Source organism: Culicoides brevitarsis, chromosome 1 (genome assembly GCF_036172545.1).
Source record: "Culicoides brevitarsis isolate CSIRO-B50_1 chromosome 1, AGI_CSIRO_Cbre_v1, whole genome shotgun sequence".
In the NCBI taxonomy this organism is placed as follows: domain Eukaryota; kingdom Metazoa; phylum Arthropoda; class Insecta; order Diptera; family Ceratopogonidae; genus Culicoides; species Culicoides brevitarsis.
In genome coordinates, this window is record NC_087085.1 from 28,097,166 (window position 1) to 28,118,805 (window position 21,640).

Genomic DNA, 21,640 nt, shown 5'->3' on the forward strand with positions numbered 1-21,640 from the left:
TCAGTTACGTACATTTCGTACACTTTTATTTATTTACCTCGAACATTGCATTTGACACTCATTTCATTTTTCGTGTTTTGAAAAGTGGCAGTGTTTGCTTCGTGGTAAGGAAAATCTTTTAAAGCTGGAAATTTTGCACAAAAATCTCGAAAAAAACAAAAATTCTCTTCATTAAAGTACATTTAACGCGAATTTGATGAAATTTCTTGCGAAAATTCAAAAAATAAAGGAAAAAAAGTTGAAATTTTTTCGAGGACAACTTCATCAAATTCGAGAGTCTCGATTTTCGGTCCCCGTCATTGTGTGAAAAAATGTCAAAAATTTCCCAAATTCAAAATTTAATCGAAAAATTTATCAATTCCTAAAGTTTCTTTCATTTTGGCAACAATTAATCGCATAAATTTCTCATTTATTTCCAGATAAATCAGCTGATTTCGCGAATTAAATCGGGAACAAAGTGCGGTTCAATTTCGGAAAAAAGATGAAATTCAGACAAAAGAAGGCTTTTTCATTGGCGCCACGCCGGGCACGAGGCTCCGAGATGCCATTCATCATCATTTAAAGCCAAAATTTAACGTCGCAATTTCGCATGAAGAGAAATCGGAATAAACAAACGAACTGTCAATGGCAACGAAAGTCGCGACGCGAGCTGGGAACGCGTATCTCCCGTGCAGCGCGTAGTGTTTTGACGTTTCCGTGACTTTTGTGAGCGACATTGGCGACTTGTGTTTAAAAGTTGCTTGTTCAAGTCGAAAAATTGGCGACATTCAAGTGCAAGTTTTCCATCCAACTTCCGTATGTCGTGCTGCTGTAGTCGTAGAACGTACGAAAAATGCTTGAATTAGCAAAAGGCGATTCAGTTAACTCCGCCATTCATCAAGCCACTCGGCCACATTAATTTTGTCGAAGTAATTTTATCAAATTAGGTCGGTAATTTGGTGCTTTAATTGGCAGAAAACGGACGGAATCGCCGCGCAAATTGCCACGCAACGATTTTTTCGCAGTTTCCATGGGAAAGAGGTGAGAAATTACGCGGAAATTGTGCTCGAAACTTTTTTCTTGTTCTGCTGCCCGTCTTTCAATTACCTCTCTGTATGTGTCGTCAGCGTCTACAGAGGCAAATTATTCCATTTCCACACACACACACACACACTCGAACGCTCTGGCGAAACGTGTCTGTATGGACACAATTTTTTCCACACTCAATTCTTTTTTTTTAATTTTAATTCTTTAACACAAATGCAAAAAAAAAATAATGATGATGATGCATCATTGTGACCCGCAAAATGCTGCTGCCTGGAAAATTCACCGAGTTTCGTGTAAATTCAATTAAAATTGTGCAGGGCGTTTGCTGCTGCACGAAACGACGTCGACGACGACGACGACGACACAAAAATGACGCGCAAAATTTGGATAATTACAAAAATAGTCGCGCTGCCCGAGAAATGTGTGCGGAAAAGCCACGCAAAAGTGCAGTGATAAAGAAAATCGCGTCGAAATACCGCCGGTCGTTATATAATGGCAAGAAACGGGCAAAGTGGTGAAATTCACGCCGAACTTTTTTTTTCTTCTTCACTTTTGTCGTTCCGTATGTCGTACGGAGCTGTGCTCGTATGACAAAAAATATGCGTGTGTGCACTTAATTTTTTCAATTTCCTTGTTTGACAACAGAAAAAATTAAAATTTACCTCAAAAATCGATGCCGGGCTGATTTTTCTTTAAAATTTGGCGGGACTCGAGACTCCCGAAAGTAACGTTGCGTCATGGATGGCTCGTCGTCGTATAGCTCGTGACCTTGAAAGCATGTTGATGAATGGCTTGTGTGTCTGTTTTGATCATTTTTTAATGGAAAAGGGCTTTAAAAAATTTTTTTTATTAATTTTTGATTTTTTTTTTCGTTGCAGATTGAAAGCATGGCATTGATGACAACAGTTTAGCAACTTTAAGCTACGTTAAAAGTAGCATGGAGCTACCTGGTGATTGAACTGTGTATCTCAAAATTGAGTAATTTGATAATTGAACTGATAAAAGACAGAAAAAAAAGTTGATAGTGTTAAAAAAAGTTTTTCTGAGTGGTTAAATACACGAAAAAACAGAAAAACCGTGAAATTTTTGTTAAAAAATAAGAAAATTAGTAAGAAAAAATTTTTTTTCATAAGAAAAGAAGTGAATGCGACAGTTTTAGTTGTGAATGAATGGGCTTAACGGCTGCTGCATCGGTCTCAAAGGTATCTACCGATGCAGTCATTGCCATGGCACCCGCTCTAACTGAGCCCGTATCGCAAAGTGATATATCCGGGCAGTCGCCACGTCCTGGAGATAGTATCACCAACAGTCCCAGCAGCCATACGACAACGACGACAATAACGGGAGAACTTGTCTCCAACGTCGTCGCCACGGAAAACAGCCAGCCAAACATCCAAAATAACGGAAAATATCCGAAAATTGCGCAGCCAGTGAACGGAAAAACCAGCAACAAACTCGCGGTAACCGATGATCTGCATACGACAACAAACGGTATCGAGCATATGGATCAGAAGTGTAGTAATAACATAAAAAAAGACCATGAGACGAGCGAGAATCCAGCAGCAGCAGCAGCGACCCCCGATCTCATTGCGGACCAGCAAAACGACGTTGTCACCTCAACGACGCGCGACGACGACGACCAAACGCTCGTCAAAGTCTCCGATAGCCAGTCGTCGACAATCAGCAGCATGAGCATCCAGAACTTTACGAGCAAGGAAACGGCCGAAGTTGAACAGATGCTCGGCGATTTGGCGGCTTCGGGTGACATCGATCTCATGTCGGTGTTCAAATCGCTCGAATCGGCGCCCGTAAGTGATGCCGGCTTCGATTTGGCGGGCGGCTTATCGCTTTTCAACGATGTCGATGTCATGAATGTGTACGAAGAAACGGTGCCCGCGAACACGTCGCCCGTCAAAGACCCCCAAATTAGCGAATTGCGTGCCGATATCGAGAAACGCCGCCAGCAAATGCAACGGAAATGTGATTTTTTGCTGCGTCGTCTGCGAAAATTGCAGGCGCGGTATATGACGCAGCACGCGAGCGAGGAAATTGTCGGACTCATTGAGCACTGTCATCGTTTCAATCGACGCAAGGAACGGGAAATTGCCTTAGGAGTGAAACCGACGCCGCCCCCGCCGCCGCCACCGCAACGCAAGCAGATTCGAATTTGCTGCCGGATATTTTGCCATATCAACCGCCGCCGGGTACATCGACATCGGGATCTGCGTCAGATGCGAAACTCATGCCGGTGAGCGGTTCTGCCATCCGAAATATCATCAAGAAACTCGAGCAGACGGCGACGAATCAGAAGGCGACGTATTCGAAGCGACAACTGGGCGTCAAGTATTTTCAGTCGTCGCAGGAAGCGACAAGGAATTCCGTGCCCCCGAATGCTCCGGGAGCGATTCGAGCGCCAACGAGTGCGAATAATTTCAGTTGCGTGCATCGGTTTGAGGATAAAGTCATTGATCAGGTGGATCAAGTGGCGGGATTATTGCATGCGGAACTGAGAATGGTTGAGAGAGCGATTGATTCAGATGCCACGGCAAGTAGCAGTGGAGGCGAATCTGCGGACGAGATGATTGTTTACAGCAACACGACACAACAAAATGTTCAAATGTGAGTATAAAATTTCCATTTCTTTGAAATTTCCGCTGTAACCTCGTTATTAGGCAAATGCAATTTTTAAAAGTGTTTCACATTTCATGTTATTTAATTTTTTTTTAAATCTCAGAAATATCATTTTATGGTTTTTATTGACAAAAACATACAAAAACTGATTAAAAAATGTCGAAAATTAATAAAAATCTAATTTTTGTATATATTTCGATTTTTTTTTTTAAATAATTTTAAACTAAATTTTTCACAAAAGATTATAATTTTTCAATATTTTATTACATAAAATTTAATCATTTTTTTAATTTTTTTTTTAATCATTTTAAATTTTTAAAGAATTTAAGAAAAAAATTAAAATTAATGAAAAAAATTCATTAAAAATTTAAATTTTATATTTTTTTTCTCAAAAAAATATCCGGAAATTCACCACATTATTTAAACATTTTTTTAAATAAATTGAATATTTCATAAAAAAAGTTTTTATGCTCCTTAAAAAAAAATTAAAATAAAGATGAAAAATTTTATTATCTATTAATTTTATTTAAAATTTTATTATTTAGATTTTTTTAAATTAAAAAATTGTGAAAAAATTATGAGATAATTATTTTAAAATTTTCCAATTATGGAAGAAAAATTATTATAATTGAAAATAATTATCCCACAATTTTTTAATTTAAAAAAATCTAAATAATAAAAATTAATAAAATAACAAATACAATTAAAATAAAATAAAATTAATAAAAAAATGAAATTTTTCATCGAAAATTCTGAAAAAATAAAAAGCCAAACATAAAGCCAATAATTTTTATTTTGTCTTTTTTTATTACATTTTTTTTTATTTATGATTTATAAAAAATAATAAAATATTAAACTAATTTTTAGACTAAAATTATTAAAAAATTACCAAAAATCTTTAAAATTTTTTTGTAACACTTTTAGTTCCAAAATAATTTGAAACCAATTTAAAACATTTTTTAAAATTGCACCTGCCTAATATTAATTCTATAATGACACAAAAAAAATTATAATTAAATATGCATTGAAAATGTTGAGCTCCTCGACACAACGACGACGACGACAGCGATTCATGTAAAGAAAAAAAATCAATAGTAGTAATTTCGATTGTAATAGATTGTTAACATTTATCTATAAAAACCGGCATAAATCGCTACAACTGATGACGATGCACATATAGACAACACAGACATGTGAAAAAAAAAGTTAAGTCACCTCAAGTCGAGTAAACTCTACGTAAAACTTATTTATTTACGCCGTTGAATGTGTGCGGTTCGCGTACAAAAATACTCGAGAAGCAACTAATACAAGCAAGATGAACGTAAGATAGGCACCGAATGTTAATTTTTTTATGAGAGATTTCGTTTTGTTTGTTTTTTTGTAGCAAGCGGAAAGGAATTTTCGAGAATTTTTAACGAAATTCACTCGATTTCGAGGTATTTATTGAGTTTAGAGTAGAGCAGAAGCAGAAAATTGTGGTTTTTACCAGTTTTTATTTTTTTTAAATCAGAAATTTGCACAGGAATCGTAATTTGTAGAGGTTCAGGTAAAAATTTGAAGGTCTAGTACTGAAAAAATGTTTAAAATTAATAATCTTGGTCCACGAATGCCTTAATAGAATGAAATTTCAATCAATAAAGGTCTATTATGATCTAATTTTTTGGTTTTTAGAGCATTTTTTGCTTGTCAAGCTGATTTTAAGTTTAATTTTTGATCAATTTCGTTCATTCAAGACCTCTTATGTCAATTTTTTTGCATATAAATGAAATTTAAGTCTTCAAAACACTTAAATTCTTTGTTCCATTCATCTTATTTCTTTTAAATCTACATTATTCGAGACTCATTCAATATTAAATTGCAAAAAAACATTACTATGACAACAAATCTCCTCCTAGAGACGACCTTGGATTCCGAAAATTCCATATCACAACATAAAATTAACAAAAATAATGAACTAAATTACTGTGTAAGCGAAAAATTTCATTCTCAGGAGATGATTTCATAGTAAATATATTGAAAGAAGTCTTGAATCATCCTTGAATTGATGGAAAATAACAAAAAAATTGTCAAAAAATATAAAAATTCTTCACGATATTTGCAGACGAAGATTTTTTCATACAATTTTTAACTAGAAATCGTTATTTATTTAGCAGACAACGTCTTGAGAACACAAAAAAAGTCGCGATACAAAGAGAAACGACATTGAGAAAGAGATTGCTTTGCATATTCATTGACATTGAAAGCAATCTTGTACATGAAGTGATGATTAAGTATCGTTTGTCTATTTAAGACTTTAAGTCCTTAAATATTTGATTGAAATTTTTCGCTTCGACGACGTGACTGGACGTTAATTCGAACATTTTTCTACGAATTTGTGGTGTTCTGCTTTAAAAAACAACATTTATATAACATAGACATGCTAACGTAGCCGACATGCACAAATAATATAACAATCTGCCGTTTTGTTATCGATTTTCCGCTTTGTCTGTGTACGTCGTCGAGTGTGTGCTCGCCATATGGAGCAAATATTACAAGGATATGTAGACTTACGAGGGAATTTTTTTGGTTCAAGGAGTGTCTTTAATTTCAAATCCATTCTAACTCACTTTCTCCTCTTTTTCAGATCGAAACGTGCGGCTTGGCGATGGGCACGTGACCGTTCCTCGATCGCATCCCGATGGACCTGGTTGTTGGCGCAAATTTCCGACCTGGAGTACCGCATTCGGCAACACAACGAGTTGTATCAGCAAATTAAGCGAACGAAAGGCGCCGTACAGCTCGAAGGGGAACCAGATTCGGAGCCAGAAGTGGAGTCCGTGAATGGGTATCGTGGTGTGCTGCCGGGCGGATCAAAGCCTGTCGAGACAGAGGCAGATGCGGAGAGAGGAAATGGTACGTCGGCACGAACAAGAGCTTTTATACGGGGCACATTTCGCAAACGGAAACTCCTGCAAACGAGTAATTTGCATACAATTTCTAAAAAGGCTGCTAAATCGAGGTAAGGTTTTTTGATTTATTCAGAGAGATATGATAAGGACGATGCAAAAATCAAAAAAGTTATCAATTTTTCAAACATTAGGAAGAAATTTTATCGTGTTTTGATATCAAACTTTGAAAAAAATTTTCTTCAAGGATTTTGAAAATTAGGAGAAATTATGATTTTTCGTCAAAAAATTTAAAACTTTTTTCAAAAATAATTTAAAATTGTTAAAAATTTTTTGTTGAAAATAATTTTAAAAATTAAAATATTTTTTTTTAAATATTTTATTTTTCAAAATATTTTTTTTGACAATTGGGCAAAATAAAAAAAAGTTAAAAATTTTAATTTTTTTTACAAAATTTTCAATTTTTACTAATTTTTGTTTTAAAAATAATATTTTATCATAAATTTTCTTCTCTAAAAATATTTTTCATAAAATTGCTGAATTTATTTTTCAAAAAATTTTGACAGTTATTTTTAATTAAATTTTTTTTTTTATTTTTTTACCGATGATTTTATAAAAATCATGAAAAAAAGGTTGAATTTTTGTTAAAATAATTATTTTTTGAATGAATTCCTGAATTTTTCATGAATTCCTAATTTTCAAAAATTATGAAAAATTTAACTTTTATGAAAAAATTACTATAATTTGATCATTTAATTTTAAAAATATTGAAAATTTAAAAAAAAAATTTATAATAAAAGATAAAAGTTTCTTTAAAAATCATAATTTTTCAAACTTTCATTGAAAATTAATTAAATTTATTAACAAAAATATTTAAAATTAAAATTTTCATACTCAATATTCTTCATATTTAATTTAAAAATTTCTCTAAAATTCAAAAAAAAAATTGATTTTGTGCATCGCCCTTAATTTTGTTAATTTTTTCAATTATTTAATGCTTAAATTTTCATTCACAGCACGATCAAATGCGGTTGTTACTGGCCCATGCATCCGTGCGCCTTATGTACAGGACGTGCAGATCCAACGGGACCTCGCGATCTGCCCGACACCATGCCAGAATCGGAACGCATCGCGTTGGTTGATCCTGGTTTCCATCCAGTTTTAAGTTTCCCAGACGGTAAGTCGCTTTTTTATACAAAAAAAGTAGAAAAACCCATCATCAAGTGTTTGAATATTCATTAACGTATTGTCGAAAAAAAGTTCATACGTAACATACTCGGTAGACAAAACGGAACAATGAGATCATTTTAGCAGCAAATTGCACAACAAACACATTTAACGAGCATTTTCTGATAAGATCCCGTGTTCAGCCCCTCAGAAGTTACTTTCTTATCTTATCTGCAGCAGAAATCATCACTCACGAGCAATTGTGTCACAACTTTTTCCTTGACTTTTAAGTTTTCAGTCGTCATTTCGTAAAAGTTTCGCGCGGGTAATAAGCCGCTAACGCACACACACGCACACGAAAAAATACATCGACACGCTATATTTACGCCCTCATTTGAATTGTTGATAGTAAAATACTACGACAAACTGTACGAACATTCATTGATTTGAGACTTTACTATGTTATTTATTTTTATTTCCGTGTGTTTGTGTGTTTTTGTCTGAATACGTGAATGTACTACACATAAGTAAGCGACGTAGTTGATGGTTGAGTAGAACCTTTTTATAAATGATGTTATTAATGAGGAACGAACACGACGACGACGACTATGGGAATTAAAAATTTAGTGAATGCATGTCGTTTTGTTATGTAAACGTCCTGTTTTTTGTGATTATGATGATTTTTTTCATAGAAATTTGTGTGATGGGAAAGGATTTCTTATCAACTTTGTACCTTATCGCGTGTTGAATGTAGGAAGTGATACGATAATGACTTATGCAATTAAGTGAAATTTTATAATTGAAGCGTTTAATACAAAATGTGATTAAAATTTAGTCTTTGAACGGTCAAATTTCATTAAAATTTATGTCATGAAATTGATTTTTTGGATTTTCGACCCATTTTTTTCCTAAAATTAATTTAAAATTGAAAAAAAAATTTTTTTTTATTATCCTAAACTAATTTTCAGTCAAATCTTAATGTTAAATTTTATAAAAAATTCTGAAAAAATCGAAAACTAATGTGAAAATTTCTAATTTTTTTTTATTAGATTCCAAAATATTTAAATTTTATAAAACTAATTTTAAAATTTTTTTTTAAATTAATTTTTAATTAATTATATTTTTTATTTATTTTAATTATTTTGATTTTAAATTTTCATTAATTTTTCAAATTATTTTATTTTTTTTAAATTTTTTTTATAGAAACTTTGTATTGAAACTTCTGTCATTTTAACATGAAAAAAAAATTTTTTTCATTTTTTTAATTTATTTAAAATATTTTTTTATTTTTACTTTTTTTGCTTAAATTTTTAAAAAATATTCTGAAAATATTATTTTATTAAAAAAAAATTAAATAAATTAAATTAAATTATATTAAATAAAATTTAATAAAAAAATTTAATTTAATTTTTTAATTAAAATTTTAATTTAAATTTAAAAAAAATTTGGAGCGGCCTAATTTTTATTATTAATTTTTATTAAAAAAATATTCTTTCATTTTTATGTAGAATTTGTCTTTTAATTTAAGTCAAAAATTTTAAATGGATTTCAAGCAGATTCTCAACCAATTTTGTTGTCAAACTGAATTTCAACAAACAACTTGATGAAAAAATTAAAATTTCTTCCTATTTTTGTTTTAATAAAACAAATTTTAACCGAAAATTATTTTTAATTTCAGATGCCACTCAAGGCGTTCACTTTGAAGCTATCATGCGAGTGCCAGAATGGCAAAACAGGGTCTCACGTTACACACAAAAACAGGCATCGAAGGCAGCGGAACGCGCAGCAAATCCTGCGAAATTCGGTGCTGAGGGCGAACAACGTCAAAAACGAAGTATGAAAAAATTAATGTTTGGCGGACAACTGCTTCCCGGAAAATACAAGAAAAAATTCGGGATTTTACGTGGTAGTAAGAAAATTAATTCGATTTTATTTCGATGGATGTTTAAGATTTTTATTTTGTTTTAATTTATTTTTTTTACTTATTTTTTGAATGGAGAGTATAATTTTTTCTTGTATTTTCTGGTAAAGTTTTTATGGTTTCCGTTTGTTATTTTACGTGTCGTTTGAATATTTTATTAAAATTTTATTTATTTTTTTTAGAATATCGCAAGAAGCAGAAGCCAGGTCAGAATAACAACAACAATCGCACGAAATTCTCGCAGATGTTCAAAAATGCCAAAATGCAAAAACAACGGAAATCATCACAATCGGGAGATGGTGGATTTTATAATAAAAAGAGTCTGCATCTCAATAAGGCTGGCCTAGGGTACAACGACGGAGAGAGCGGAGGCAGCGGAAACAACAGTGGCAGGAGTAAAAATGCCTCGCCGACTCTCGGAACTGAAAGAAAGGGAGAACGGTTAGTTTTTTCTTCAGTTTTTAACGTTTTTTTCTTCAAATGATGATTTCTTTTCATTTAGTTTGAACCAAAAAAAAAATTTTTTGTTAATGAAATCAAACTTTTAGTTCGTCACTACCTCTGATTATTCAAATTTTCTTAAAATTTAATTATTTTTTAAGTTTTTGTACTAAAATTTTTATGTTTTCTTTCAGAACCAGTGATATCAGGCGCAGCCGTACTTCATATGACATCGACAACATCATCATACCGTACAGTGTGGCGGCACAAACGCGTGTTGAAGTGTTGCCCTACAAAGAGATACCAACACCAAAGTAAGTTTTACCTCATTTTTACCGTAATTTGAATCCTATGATGATTTCTTTTCATTTAAATTGAAACAAAATTAGCTTTTTTGTTACTGAAATCAACCTTTTTAGTTCGTCACTACCTCTGATTTTACCATAAAAAATAATTTTTCATCAAAAATTTTTCTATTTTTACTAAAAAATGATTTTTTTTTACTTTTTAGGTGGAACATAATCGACGACGAAGTTGACGATTTACTACCATTTACTAGTCAGGAGCTCCTCAATAACAAAGACATGTTGGAAGAAGATATTTCCGATGAGGCGTTAATGCAAATGCACGAACGCGCCCTCCTAGAGGAACGTAAAAAGTTTGCGGCTGTCATGAAATATCCACCTGGCAATCGACCGAGAGCAAATCGACGCACAGACAGCCATGCCGACTCGAGTGGCACAAATACGCCAATTAATCCAACATCGCCGGGACCTGCGGCGACAGAGGTAAGAAATTTTAATTAAAAAAATGAAAAAAAAAATTAATTAAATTTTTTGAATTTTTAGTCTGGACCACCAACACCTGCAACTCCCTTGGAGCAAGACCCAGATAACAGTCAAACAACAATCAATGGTGAGATTTTTTTTATTTTTTGAATTTTAAGCTGCTTTAAATTTATTTCAAACTTGCTTCGTGTAAAAAATCGAAAATCTAATGAAGTAAAATATTTTTTTTTTTTAAATTTAGGCCGCTCCAAATTTTTTTCTATGTTTTTGTCCCCTGACCCATTTTAAAAGCCGAAAATCCAATGGGGCAAAATAAAAAAAAGTTGAAAATTTTATCAAAATTGACCATTTTTTGGTCTTTTTCCTTATTTTTTCAAGAAATTTTCAAAAATTTTTTAAAATATTTTCAATTTTTAAGAATTTTTGTATTGAAAAACGAAATTTAACATGAAAAATTCATTCTCAAAAATATTTGCAAAAAAAATATTTTTCAAATTTTTTGACGGTTTTTTTTATGAAATTTTTTTGTTTAAATTTTTACCTTGAAATACTCTGAGATTGATTTTAAAGTACCAAATCTCAACGTAAATACCATAAAAACAACTAAATTATTGTTTAAATTTTTAAATTGTTTAAATTTTTTCATTTTGTATGAAAAAGTATTTCAAAACTTTTTTTTTTATTTTGCCCCCCCCCATTTTGAAAAAAATCTTTTGGGACAAAAACATCGGAAAAAATTTGGAACGGCCTTAATTTTAATTTTTTCAATATTTTTTTTATATTTTTCGATTTTTTATAATTATTTTTTTGAAAAATTTTTTTTGTATCGAATAATTTTCAAATAATTTCTTTATTTAAAAAAAAATAACTTTTTGCAAGAATTTTTTACTTTAATATGAATTTTTTAAAAATTTTTTAAAAGCATTTTTGATTTAAAAAAAAATTAAATTTTTAAATAAAAATATTAGAAACCCATGAAAAATTGTTAAAAAAATTTTATATGAAACAATTTTTATCTCTGATTTTTTGTTTTTTTTTTGTATTTTTGAGATAAAAAAAAGTTTGAAATAAATTTTGAGAAATTTTAGTTTTTTTTTATAGATTTTTATTTGAAGTATTTAGAAGTAAAATTTAGTATTTAGTAATTTTTTGGTAAAAAAAAATTTTCTTACATTTTTTTCTTTTTTTATTTTTATGTTTCGTTCACTGTTTGGTAAAAAAAATCGTTTGGTTTTGATACAAAAATTGGCACCTGTAATCTCGATTGATTGTGTAGCTCTGCATCATACGGTAAATGCATTGACCGGAAAGCGTGAGCGACGGCGAACCAGTTCAATGAAGCTCAAAGACGGGTCTGCCGTTGATACACGCAGTAACACACCAGAATTGAAAGAGGTGAGCACGCATGATTAATTTTTTTATTTGATTTTTAATTGAAGTGATGATTGTGTGACATTGATTTTTTTGAAAATGAGAAAAAATAACATTTTATCGTCACTACCTCTGATTTTTTAGTTTTTCTAGAAGAAATTTATTTTTTTTTTTGAATTAAAAATTTATCAAAAATTAATAAAATTTTTAAATTTCAGACGATTCCACCCTACGATCAACGTATATTCCCGCTGCCGGATCACGTATTTGAAGAAATGCTCGCTGAAATGCCGCGCGGCTACAAATGCATCTTCGATTCGCTTGTGCTGCCCGACACAGATCCCGATCTCGTCGAAGAAGAAGTCGCCACTGCCTCGTATCACAACAAAGACAAGTCTAGCACGAAACAACGACGCACGACAAACAACAATTCGATAAGTTACCAAGACGAAGAGCACTTGGAGGAAATGGACGACGACGATTCCGATCGGAATTCCATCGTAGAGCGTTTGTTGCTGCTCGAAAAGGCATATGACGAGGAAAAAATGAATAATCAGGACTTTAGTGCGGCCGAAACGGAGTCTGTAGACACGGATGACATCCCGGAGGAAGATGTCGACGACCCTAACGATCCAGAATGGTTCGAACCGTTGCGCTGAGCTTCTTCTTTGTAAATATTTCTCACATTCACATCCTGTAAATAATTTCCTTCTTTTTCATTTATTAGTTGATAAGCGTCTCATTTTTTTATAACATTAAGAAATTGCTTAACTTTAGAAAGCAGACTACTTTCAGAACAAAAAACACATGAAATACAAGCTGTAAAACATTATTTTCAATGTAAAAATATGATGATGATAAATAATTATTATAATAATTACGGTGTATAGAATATAAATAAAAATTAAAAAAAAAAAACAAATAAAAAATTAAAATAAAAGCTAAATTTGTAGAATATTACAGAAAATAGAAATAGAAAGTTGTGAGCTCCTTATTAATTTTTTTCTGGATTTTGTTTTAATATTTTATTTCCAAAAAACACAAAATCACTCTACTTATTAAATTCATAATTAATTAATTAATTAGTTTTAAAATTATTTTCTAAATTTTTTGATGTTTCCATATTTGTTCTCATTTAATTAATTATTTTTGTTTAAAAAAAATTTCCTTCAAAAATTTTTATTATTATAAAAATATAGAGCTAGGGTACCTATAAGAACACGCATTGTAAAGAATAGCAAAGTAAGATGAGGTAGTTAAAAGTGTTCTGGAATATAAAAAAAGAGAGGAAAAAAATAAAATAAAAAGAAAATGTACCTACAACTAAAAATTACATTAAAATTGTTATAAATTTATCCTTTAAAAAAATAAAATGATAATGATATAAATTTAGATACACAAAAAACCAAATAAAAATTATGTGTTTTATTTTTTTTTTTTAATTTTTTATTAAAAATCAGGTAAATTTTTGAAATTAAATACTCCTCATTTAGTATACTCTTCAATATCATTCGTTCCTGTTACGAAATGTACAAAAAAATGGTCGTTGTGTAATAAAATTTCAACGTAATAATAAAATTTTGTATACATGCCGAATGCTGGTCGTTCACCTATTGAGTCATTTTATAGTGAATTTTGCATTTTTTTTATACGTTTTTAGTGCTTATTAGTGTTAATTTGATTTTTTTTTGTATAAATTTGCGAGTTCATCCTTGTTCACTGGAAATTTATGACAATTTATCCAAAAAATTATTTAAAAATTTCTTTAGTTTCTTCATTTAATTTTTAATTTCGATACCAATGTCAATGCATTCTGTTGTTTGCTTTTTTAACAAAACACGTCACTTTCGAGGGTTTTTATCAGTTGTTTTTTTTATTTTGTTTGTTATCAGCAATTAAAGTTGAAAAACACAGTTTACTCAAAGACTTTCTCAACTTTATGTTCTCTTGTTAAAAAATTGACAATTTGTATCAACTTGCGCACAAAGTAATCAAAATTTAAATAATTTGTCTTGTTCCTTTGGAATTCGCCGTGCTTACTTACTGGGTGCAGTGTGTGTTGACAACATTTTAATTTTTTTTGTTGTTGTTTTGTCAGTAAATATTTTTTTTGCTGTTAGATTAAAATTCATTCAACTTCATTTTTTTTATTTTTTAACAATTCTGAAAGACAATTTGGGTTCAAAATTTTTTGATCAATTTTCCAAAATTAATTTTTATTTTTATATAAAATTTTTTTTATTTTTTTCGGTAATTAAACCTTTAATTAAATTTTAAACCGGAATTCTTAGCCATGTTGCTCCTTTATAGAAAATTAAAAATAAAAATAATTTTTTTTTCGAAGTTTTTGTCTTAAAAGATTTTTTTTAAATGGGGGATCAAAATTTTTTTATTTGAGTTTAGAATCAAATTTTCATATAAATTGGCAAATTCGAAAACAAATTTTGATCGAACATATTTATTACCTTATTTATTTTTTTAAATTTAATTAATCAAATGAAATTAATTTAATTTAATTCGTTTTTATATTTTTTAATTTAAAAAAAATAGATTTTTATTTAAAAAAATTATATTCATTGAAAAAAACATAACAAAATAACAATCGAAAATTCTGAAAATTTCTAAAATTTTTATTTAATTGTTAAAAATGCAAAAATTAATTTTAAGCTTTTCTAAAAATTTAAAAAAAAAATCCAAAAAGTTATAATTTTTTTGAAATTTTGAACTTTTTTTAAATTATTTTTCCCCGTTAAATTTTCGGTTTTATAATAATAATTCATATTCGAGAAAAGTAAAAAAAACAAGAACCCTGAAAATAATATTTAAAAAAATATTTTTGAGACCTTTATCACTTCTGCGAAACCACTGTTGCGTACACATGCTTAACGATAAGATTATCATAACATTCCTCAACAAAAAATAACAAAACAACCAAAAATATTTTTATTTCTTTAAAACGTTCTTCAATTTCATGTTCTCCTGTAGAAAAATCTACAAAATGTATCAATCTTGAAACTAATCAACAAAAAAACATACAATGTGCGTAAAAAGTGTTATCGTCGTCTACAAAAAGTATACATTGTGAATATTTTTCGTGAATTTGTTTTGGGTTGAAAATATTTACTTTTCGACTGCGTCGAGAAATGCTCATCGTGAATTGCATAAATTTCCCCAAATTATTATTATTTTTTTTTTTGTAAAAAAAAAAAATATTTTTTAGTTATCTTTTATGAATATTTTTTTTTTATTCTTGTACCTATTAAATTTTTAAAGGGAAGCTTCAAGGGCATTTATTGCAATTTTAATTAATTAAAAAAAACTCACCAAATTATTTATCAAATTGAATCAACTCCAATCTCTGTCAACCTTTTCCCATCATGCAAACCTGTCTCATTTTTTACCAATTCCACACTTCTCGAACTCTTCTCGAACGACACAAAAAAAAACGAAAAGAACGAAAAACATCGTCGTCGTGAGTGCAATGAAAAAAAAATTTCCTCTCCATTGGAATAAAATTTCGTTTTCTGACACCAAGCACACAGAATTGCCAGACAACGAACACAAACTGCGTTTCAGGATTGCGCAAAACAAACTCTCTCGTTCGTACGTGCTTCCTATGGTCGTTCTCACTCATTCTACCGCTTTCTGCATGCCTGCTACAAGGGTTACAAATTTATTCCAGAATTTGTTAGCAAAACTGAACAAAAAAAAAATTAAAAGAGAAGAACAAAAAAACTTGTCGTGAGACCGGTCCAAGGTTCAACAAGTAACAAGAGTGCAGAGCAAGTGAGGAATTCGTTCGTTGCCTGGCAGAGAAAAACAAAACTTTTCCGAAAAACCAACAACAACGACGTGGAAAAAGAAGTTGCGTGATAGTTCTGCAATAAATCATCAACTTTTAGTAGGTAGGTAGGCAAAGCAAAGCGAAACATAACGAAAAACGAGGTAGACAGTTTCTAATATTTTTTCATTGTAAGTGCCGAGCAACGTTTGGAAAACATTTTCCGTGTGTTGAAACATTTTTCGTGTTTCAGTATTGAAGTAAGTGTCGACCAAGTCACTCGCGAACGTGTCGTTGTCGCGTCATCGAACCGGTATTTTTTTGCAATTTTCACAAAAATTCAATTTAAAATCAAATAAAAAGTTATTTTTGCAATAAATAATAAAAAATGGAAGAAAACTTCAGAAAAATCGATCAGAAGACAGGTAAGTTACATTGTTACTTCTTAAGGACTTCTTGACAAACAAACAAACATCCAACCAACCACTAAAAGGTACCGATATCGATTTTCATGCAACTTTTTTTGAAAAACTTTTTTTTTTCGCTGAACATCGACTTCGTCTCATGTGACAAGTGGAATTCTATTTATAATTACTCCGATTGCGACTCAAAACTTTAATTACCTGTCTCGCGTTTTTCATGCGTAATTCGTGCATTGCCATCCGCCGCAAAAGAAGTCATTTACATGAAAAATAAATGCGTCGCGAGTAAAAATAGATTCTAATTAAATTAGACTTTGGCCGATAAAGGCAAGTACGGAAGTGAAAATAAATCTAATGTGGGCAATTAGTGTTGATTTTCTTGCATTTTTTGATGTCTTAAAATAAAAGTAAAATGTTATTTTGTAGCAGCGACTTACCTACTCTTCTTACTGGGTTTCAGTTGTTGATTTTTATTTTGTATCAATTAACACCCAAACATTCGACGTGAAAAATTCAAGTCTCGCAAGGTAAAATATTTTTGAGACATGATTGAAATTAGACAGACATGAAATAAAAAAACAACAAAAAATTGTGCATTAGGACAAGATTTTAAAAAGTTCATTAGGATAAAATTTTTGAATGTGCATTGGGACAAATATTGAATTGTACATTGGGGCAGTATATTCGAATATGCATTAGGGAGGAATTTTCAAATATGCATTGGGGTGAAATTTCAAAATGTGCCTTAGGGCTAAATTTCAGAATGTGTCTGGAGAAACTTTGTCTAAATGCGCATTCTGAAATTTTACCTCAATGGACATTTTAATATCTTGTCCCAGTGTGAGATCGAATATTTGTCCTAAACCTAATGCATATTCTAAAATTTCACTTTTCATATTCTAAGTTTTTGTCATATTTTAAATATATTTTTTAAAATAAAGCCTCAATGTAAAATCCAAAATTTATCCTAATGCTCATTTTAAAATTTAACCCCAATGAGCATTCGAAAATTTCGCTTTATAATTCATTTTAAAAACTTGTCCTAATGCACAATACAAAATCTTGCTGTAATTGTCAATTCAATTTGTCCTAATGCATATTCTGAAATATAACCCCAATGCACATTAAGAAAATTTATCCCAAAGCACATTTAAAAAATTTTCCCCAATGTACAATTCAAAGTATTGTTTCAATTGTCATTCTAAAATTTGTCCTAGTGCACATTCTAAAATTTAACCCCAATGCAAATTTTAAAATTTTGTCCTAGTGCACATTTCATAACAGTTCCCCAATGTACAATCGAAAATCTTGTTTAATTATCAATTTGAATTAGTCCCATCGCACATTTTAACAATTAATCCCAATGCATATTTTTGCCCTAATGTAAAATCTAAAATTTTATCCCAATACAAATTTTCAAAGTTGGTTCGTAACTAATTTTCATGTCTTACGGATATTTAAATTTGTTAAAAATGGCTCGAGACATGAATTCTTCAATAATCCTCGCTCTCTAAATATTTATTTGCTCTATGAATCAAATTGTGCATCACCTTTTGTATTCGTTACTCACAAACATGCAATAAAAACATCTCTTGAATGGAGATTTTCGTAGTTACTCGAGAAAAAGCGTCTATTTTGCTCTCCACTCTACATGAATATAAAAAAATTATTAAAATATTCATTCATTCATTGAACGACAAAAAAGAAAGAGAGCAAAGAGCTACTATTGGGTTGGGTGTGAAAAATTACGTATGCAAGATAGACGCGAGAATTATTATTTTTGGTCGTACTGTTATTTAGTCAATCGGTGTCCAACCAACGAACAAGATCTTTTTTTTTATTTTTTAAGTTTTATTTATATTTATATCGCATATTTCTTACTCATCATTCATTTATTTACTTCTTATATTAATTATTATTATTCGTGCCGTTATTTAAAAAGTGCTTAGACTTAATTTATTTAATTAAATATTTAATCGAACATTTATCGAGAGTGCAAATTATTTAAACTTTTAACGAATAATTTTTGACGAAACTAAAAAAAAATACGAAATTAAAAAAAAAATAACGAAAAAAAAAATTAACAAGAAGCAACAAGCTTAGTGACAAAAATAATTTAAAGAAATAAATTAAAGCTCAATTAAAAAATTATTTTAAAATTTAATTAATTAAAAACTTCGAGGAAGTATATTTCAATAGTACTAAAAAACTTAAAGAAAAGTGAAAATAAGTGAAATTTTACTGCAACAGAAAAAAAACTAAATTCAACAAATAAATTGGATATTTGCCCAGAAATTTCTCAGAAACGACGAAACAAGTGTTTGTGCACAGAAAATAGTAAGTCATCATGCAAGTCTGTCGCAGTCTGAAGTAATTTAGAAGAAAATTTGTCTCTTAATTTACCTAGTTTCATAGAAAAATCTTGTTTTTTGTCTGACATGACGTCAGTCTGTGACGCCCAAATTCATTAAATTCTGTAAACAAACATAAATTTTTTTTTTAAATTTATATTCAATGAAAAATTTGCAAAAATATTCAAAATGCGATTTCGTTGATCAATTAACAACAGCTGTAATTTTGTCATTAAAGTGTTAAATATTAGAATTTTTCATTCAAAGTGATTCAGTAGATGACAAAAAAAAAATTACCGATTTCTCTTACTAATTTTTTTATGATTTTTATTAATATTGCGCATAAGATAATTTAAATTTTGTGTGATATTGTTCTCGTTATATATGTGCCTTGCAAGTAAACGAGCGCCCACGTGATTCCAATGAACAAGATCAAAAATTTAATTTTCTGCTCGATATGTTTCGTGTCTCTCTCGAACATTTTGTAAAATATTATGATTGTTTTGACAGAAATTTCAAAAGAAATGTTACTTTATTAGACTTGAATTTGGCATAATATTATGTCATCATCGTGACACGTTTCATTGCCAGTTCAATTATTGTTCTGGAGTCTCATAAAATTGACTTTTAAGGTGTTAGGTTTGAACAATAGAGTTTTTGTATCTAAAAAAAAATAATTTTGAAAGATGACAAAATATCCGGAAACTGCGCTAATGGACAGACACCCAACTTAACTGCACAATTTACTTAATTAAGACAACTTTCAATAAAATACTGAAATATCAAATGTATTGTGTGTGGTGTCATTTGATGCAGTCAGACACAAAAACGTTTTACATTACAGCAAAAAATTACTCATGCATGACACAAATCGCTTCAATTATTATTACTGAAAAATATTAACAATACTTGCCGAGCAAAATCTGTCTAATCTCGTGTAATATTCATGTTCAAGAGTTTAAAAGTTATTATACAAGTGTCACTCGATACCGATCGCACAGCGCATGCATCGCGAACTATGATCAAATATGGGCAAATTTGTGGGAGTTTTAATCGTCTTTGGCTTAAAAAGTATTATTTTTTTTTCTGCCGTTGTATTCGACAACGAGGTGTCCTTATGACTTTTTTGAGTGTTCGAGTTTTATTTTTTATTAATATTACGGTATTTATTTCGTTTTAATGGCGCGCTGTTAAGTGTGATCAATGCCGGTTGATCGATTGATTCATTCATTCTGAACAAAAGTTGCAAAATCATGTCTTAACGGATCTCGAATCTCATTTGTTAAAAAGCAATAGATTTCTAAATGTCATCCACTTTAGTCAAAAACTGACAAATTAAAAAGTAGATTTTATAATTATTAAAAGTTTTTGGATCAAGGTCTTTTGTATTCTTTAGAAAGAAGAGAAAAAGTTGTGTAGCACTAAATTTATTTGCAAAAAGTATATGAGTCAAGGCTATTTTTTGCAAAGAAAGAAATTTTAAAACTCGCCAATGTGAAAATTAAAAACTGATAATAGCGCATTTAGTGTATTGAAAATCTAACGTAACGTAAATAAAAAATCTTGTTACAAAATTTATTGTTAAAAAGGAAAACGAAAAATAAGCCTTTGAAAAAATCACCGCAACCTTAAAAATAGTATTAATTAGATTTGTCGAGTTAAGTGATGTTTTTTCTAAAACAATAAAGGTTATCTAGCATCATCCACAAACTGTAACTCTCTCAGAAGTGAGATCAAAGGATCAACAATCAAAGCAAGTGAACACATTGGAAACAAATGACAAAAAAATTAAGAGTCAGTTTATAATTAGCATCGACAAAGGTGTAGAAGCCTTAAATAACTTGAATTTATGCTTAACTTAAAACAATACTATCGACAGAGCATTGTTGAGAGCAAACTTGCTCTTCTAAAATTACTGTTCTGAATAGTTCTTCAAGCAAAAAAACATTGGTGTATTTTGGTATCATCAAGAAACAGCGGTTAGACAGCCGTGATAGACCAGTATTTTTTGACACAGAACAAACACGTATATTGTTTGAAGAATTAAAAAAGCACTTCTTTGATGAAAAATTAGAAGACATTCAAATCTTTTTCCCTACCTTTTCTCATTTTAAATATTTTTTTATTCATTTAGTTTATTTTATTTCATCATTTGATTATTTTAATTGTTTCACTTTATTTTTCTCATTTATTGTATTAATTTTTTCTGTCTCTCTTTAAAATTCCCTTTTAAAGTATAACTTAACAGATATAAACTATTGCCCAAAAACACGATGAACGGACAGACAGCAAAAACCAGCAAAAATATTATTTCTTGAATGCCGCAAAATCAAAACAAAATTTCAAACATATTTTTGCATGTCAAAAAACCATAAAGAACGAAAAAGAAGGAAAAACATTGGAATTTCAACACGTGACCCATTTTAATTCTAGATGACAGCTCAGTAGATAATGAAACGTAAAAAAAAGTAATTTAAATGTTTGAACAAAGTACTCTCTTTGTACTACTAATGAGTCTCGTAAGCCTAGAAGGCACACTTTCATTAAAATTTTCTACATTTGTTTACTTTTTTGCACCAACCTTATTATTATTATCATTATCACATTTTAGCTCCATTCAGGGCGCTATTAATACCAAACCACCAGTTAGTCAAACAAAGTGTCTCTATTTGTTTGTCTATAATTACAATTATATTTAACAACAAGTGTATGCATTTAGCATGTAAATGTTTAAAAAATTTACATAACAAACACCTTAGAGTTCGTTTCTTTAATTACAAAAAGGAATGCATTTATGACAGACAGCAAGAGTTATTCAATTGCTTCTGTTAATTATATTGGACTGTGCTGTTGATA

The 21,640-nt window shown here is 30.1% G+C and overlaps 2 protein-coding genes across 2 annotated transcripts in view; both read left to right on the forward strand.

The window, feature by feature from the left end:
- The first annotated feature begins 420 nt into the window (after nucleotides 1-420).
- Nucleotides 421-13,631, forward strand: LOC134833484 (KAT8 regulatory NSL complex subunit 1). The gene is made up of 12 exons (XM_063847808.1): nucleotides 421-1,020; nucleotides 1,905-3,154; nucleotides 3,193-3,645; nucleotides 6,281-6,655; nucleotides 7,559-7,719; nucleotides 9,388-9,543; nucleotides 9,813-10,071; nucleotides 10,266-10,385; nucleotides 10,583-10,859; nucleotides 10,920-10,986; nucleotides 12,136-12,254; nucleotides 12,449-13,631. The coding sequence occupies exons 2-12, from the start codon at nucleotides 2,196-2,198 to the stop codon at nucleotides 12,887-12,889; spliced, it is 3,387 nt and encodes a 1,128-aa protein (XP_063703878.1). The 5' UTR covers nucleotides 421-1,020; nucleotides 1,905-2,195; the 3' UTR covers nucleotides 12,890-13,631.
- A 5,016-nt stretch (nucleotides 13,632-18,647) lies between these two features.
- Nucleotides 18,648-21,640, forward strand: part of LOC134837008 (uncharacterized) — a 68,878-nt gene continuing 65,885 nt past the window's right edge. Inside the window, 1 exon segment of the mRNA XM_063852316.1 lies at nucleotides 18,648-18,770. The gene's annotated coding sequence lies outside the window, so the exon portion shown is untranslated.

Coding starts and splice junctions, on each gene's coding strand:
- LOC134833484 (XM_063847808.1), top strand. CDS start 2,196: ATGGGCTTAACGGCTGCTGCATCGGTCTCAAAGGTATCTACCGATGCA. Junction 6,656..7,558: donor AAAAAGGCTGCTAAATCGAG/GTAAGGTTTTTT, acceptor TTTCATTCACAG/CACGATCAAATGCGGTTGTT. Junction 10,386..10,582: donor AAAGAGATACCAACACCAAA/GTAAGTTTTACC, acceptor TTTACTTTTTAG/GTGGAACATAATCGACGACG.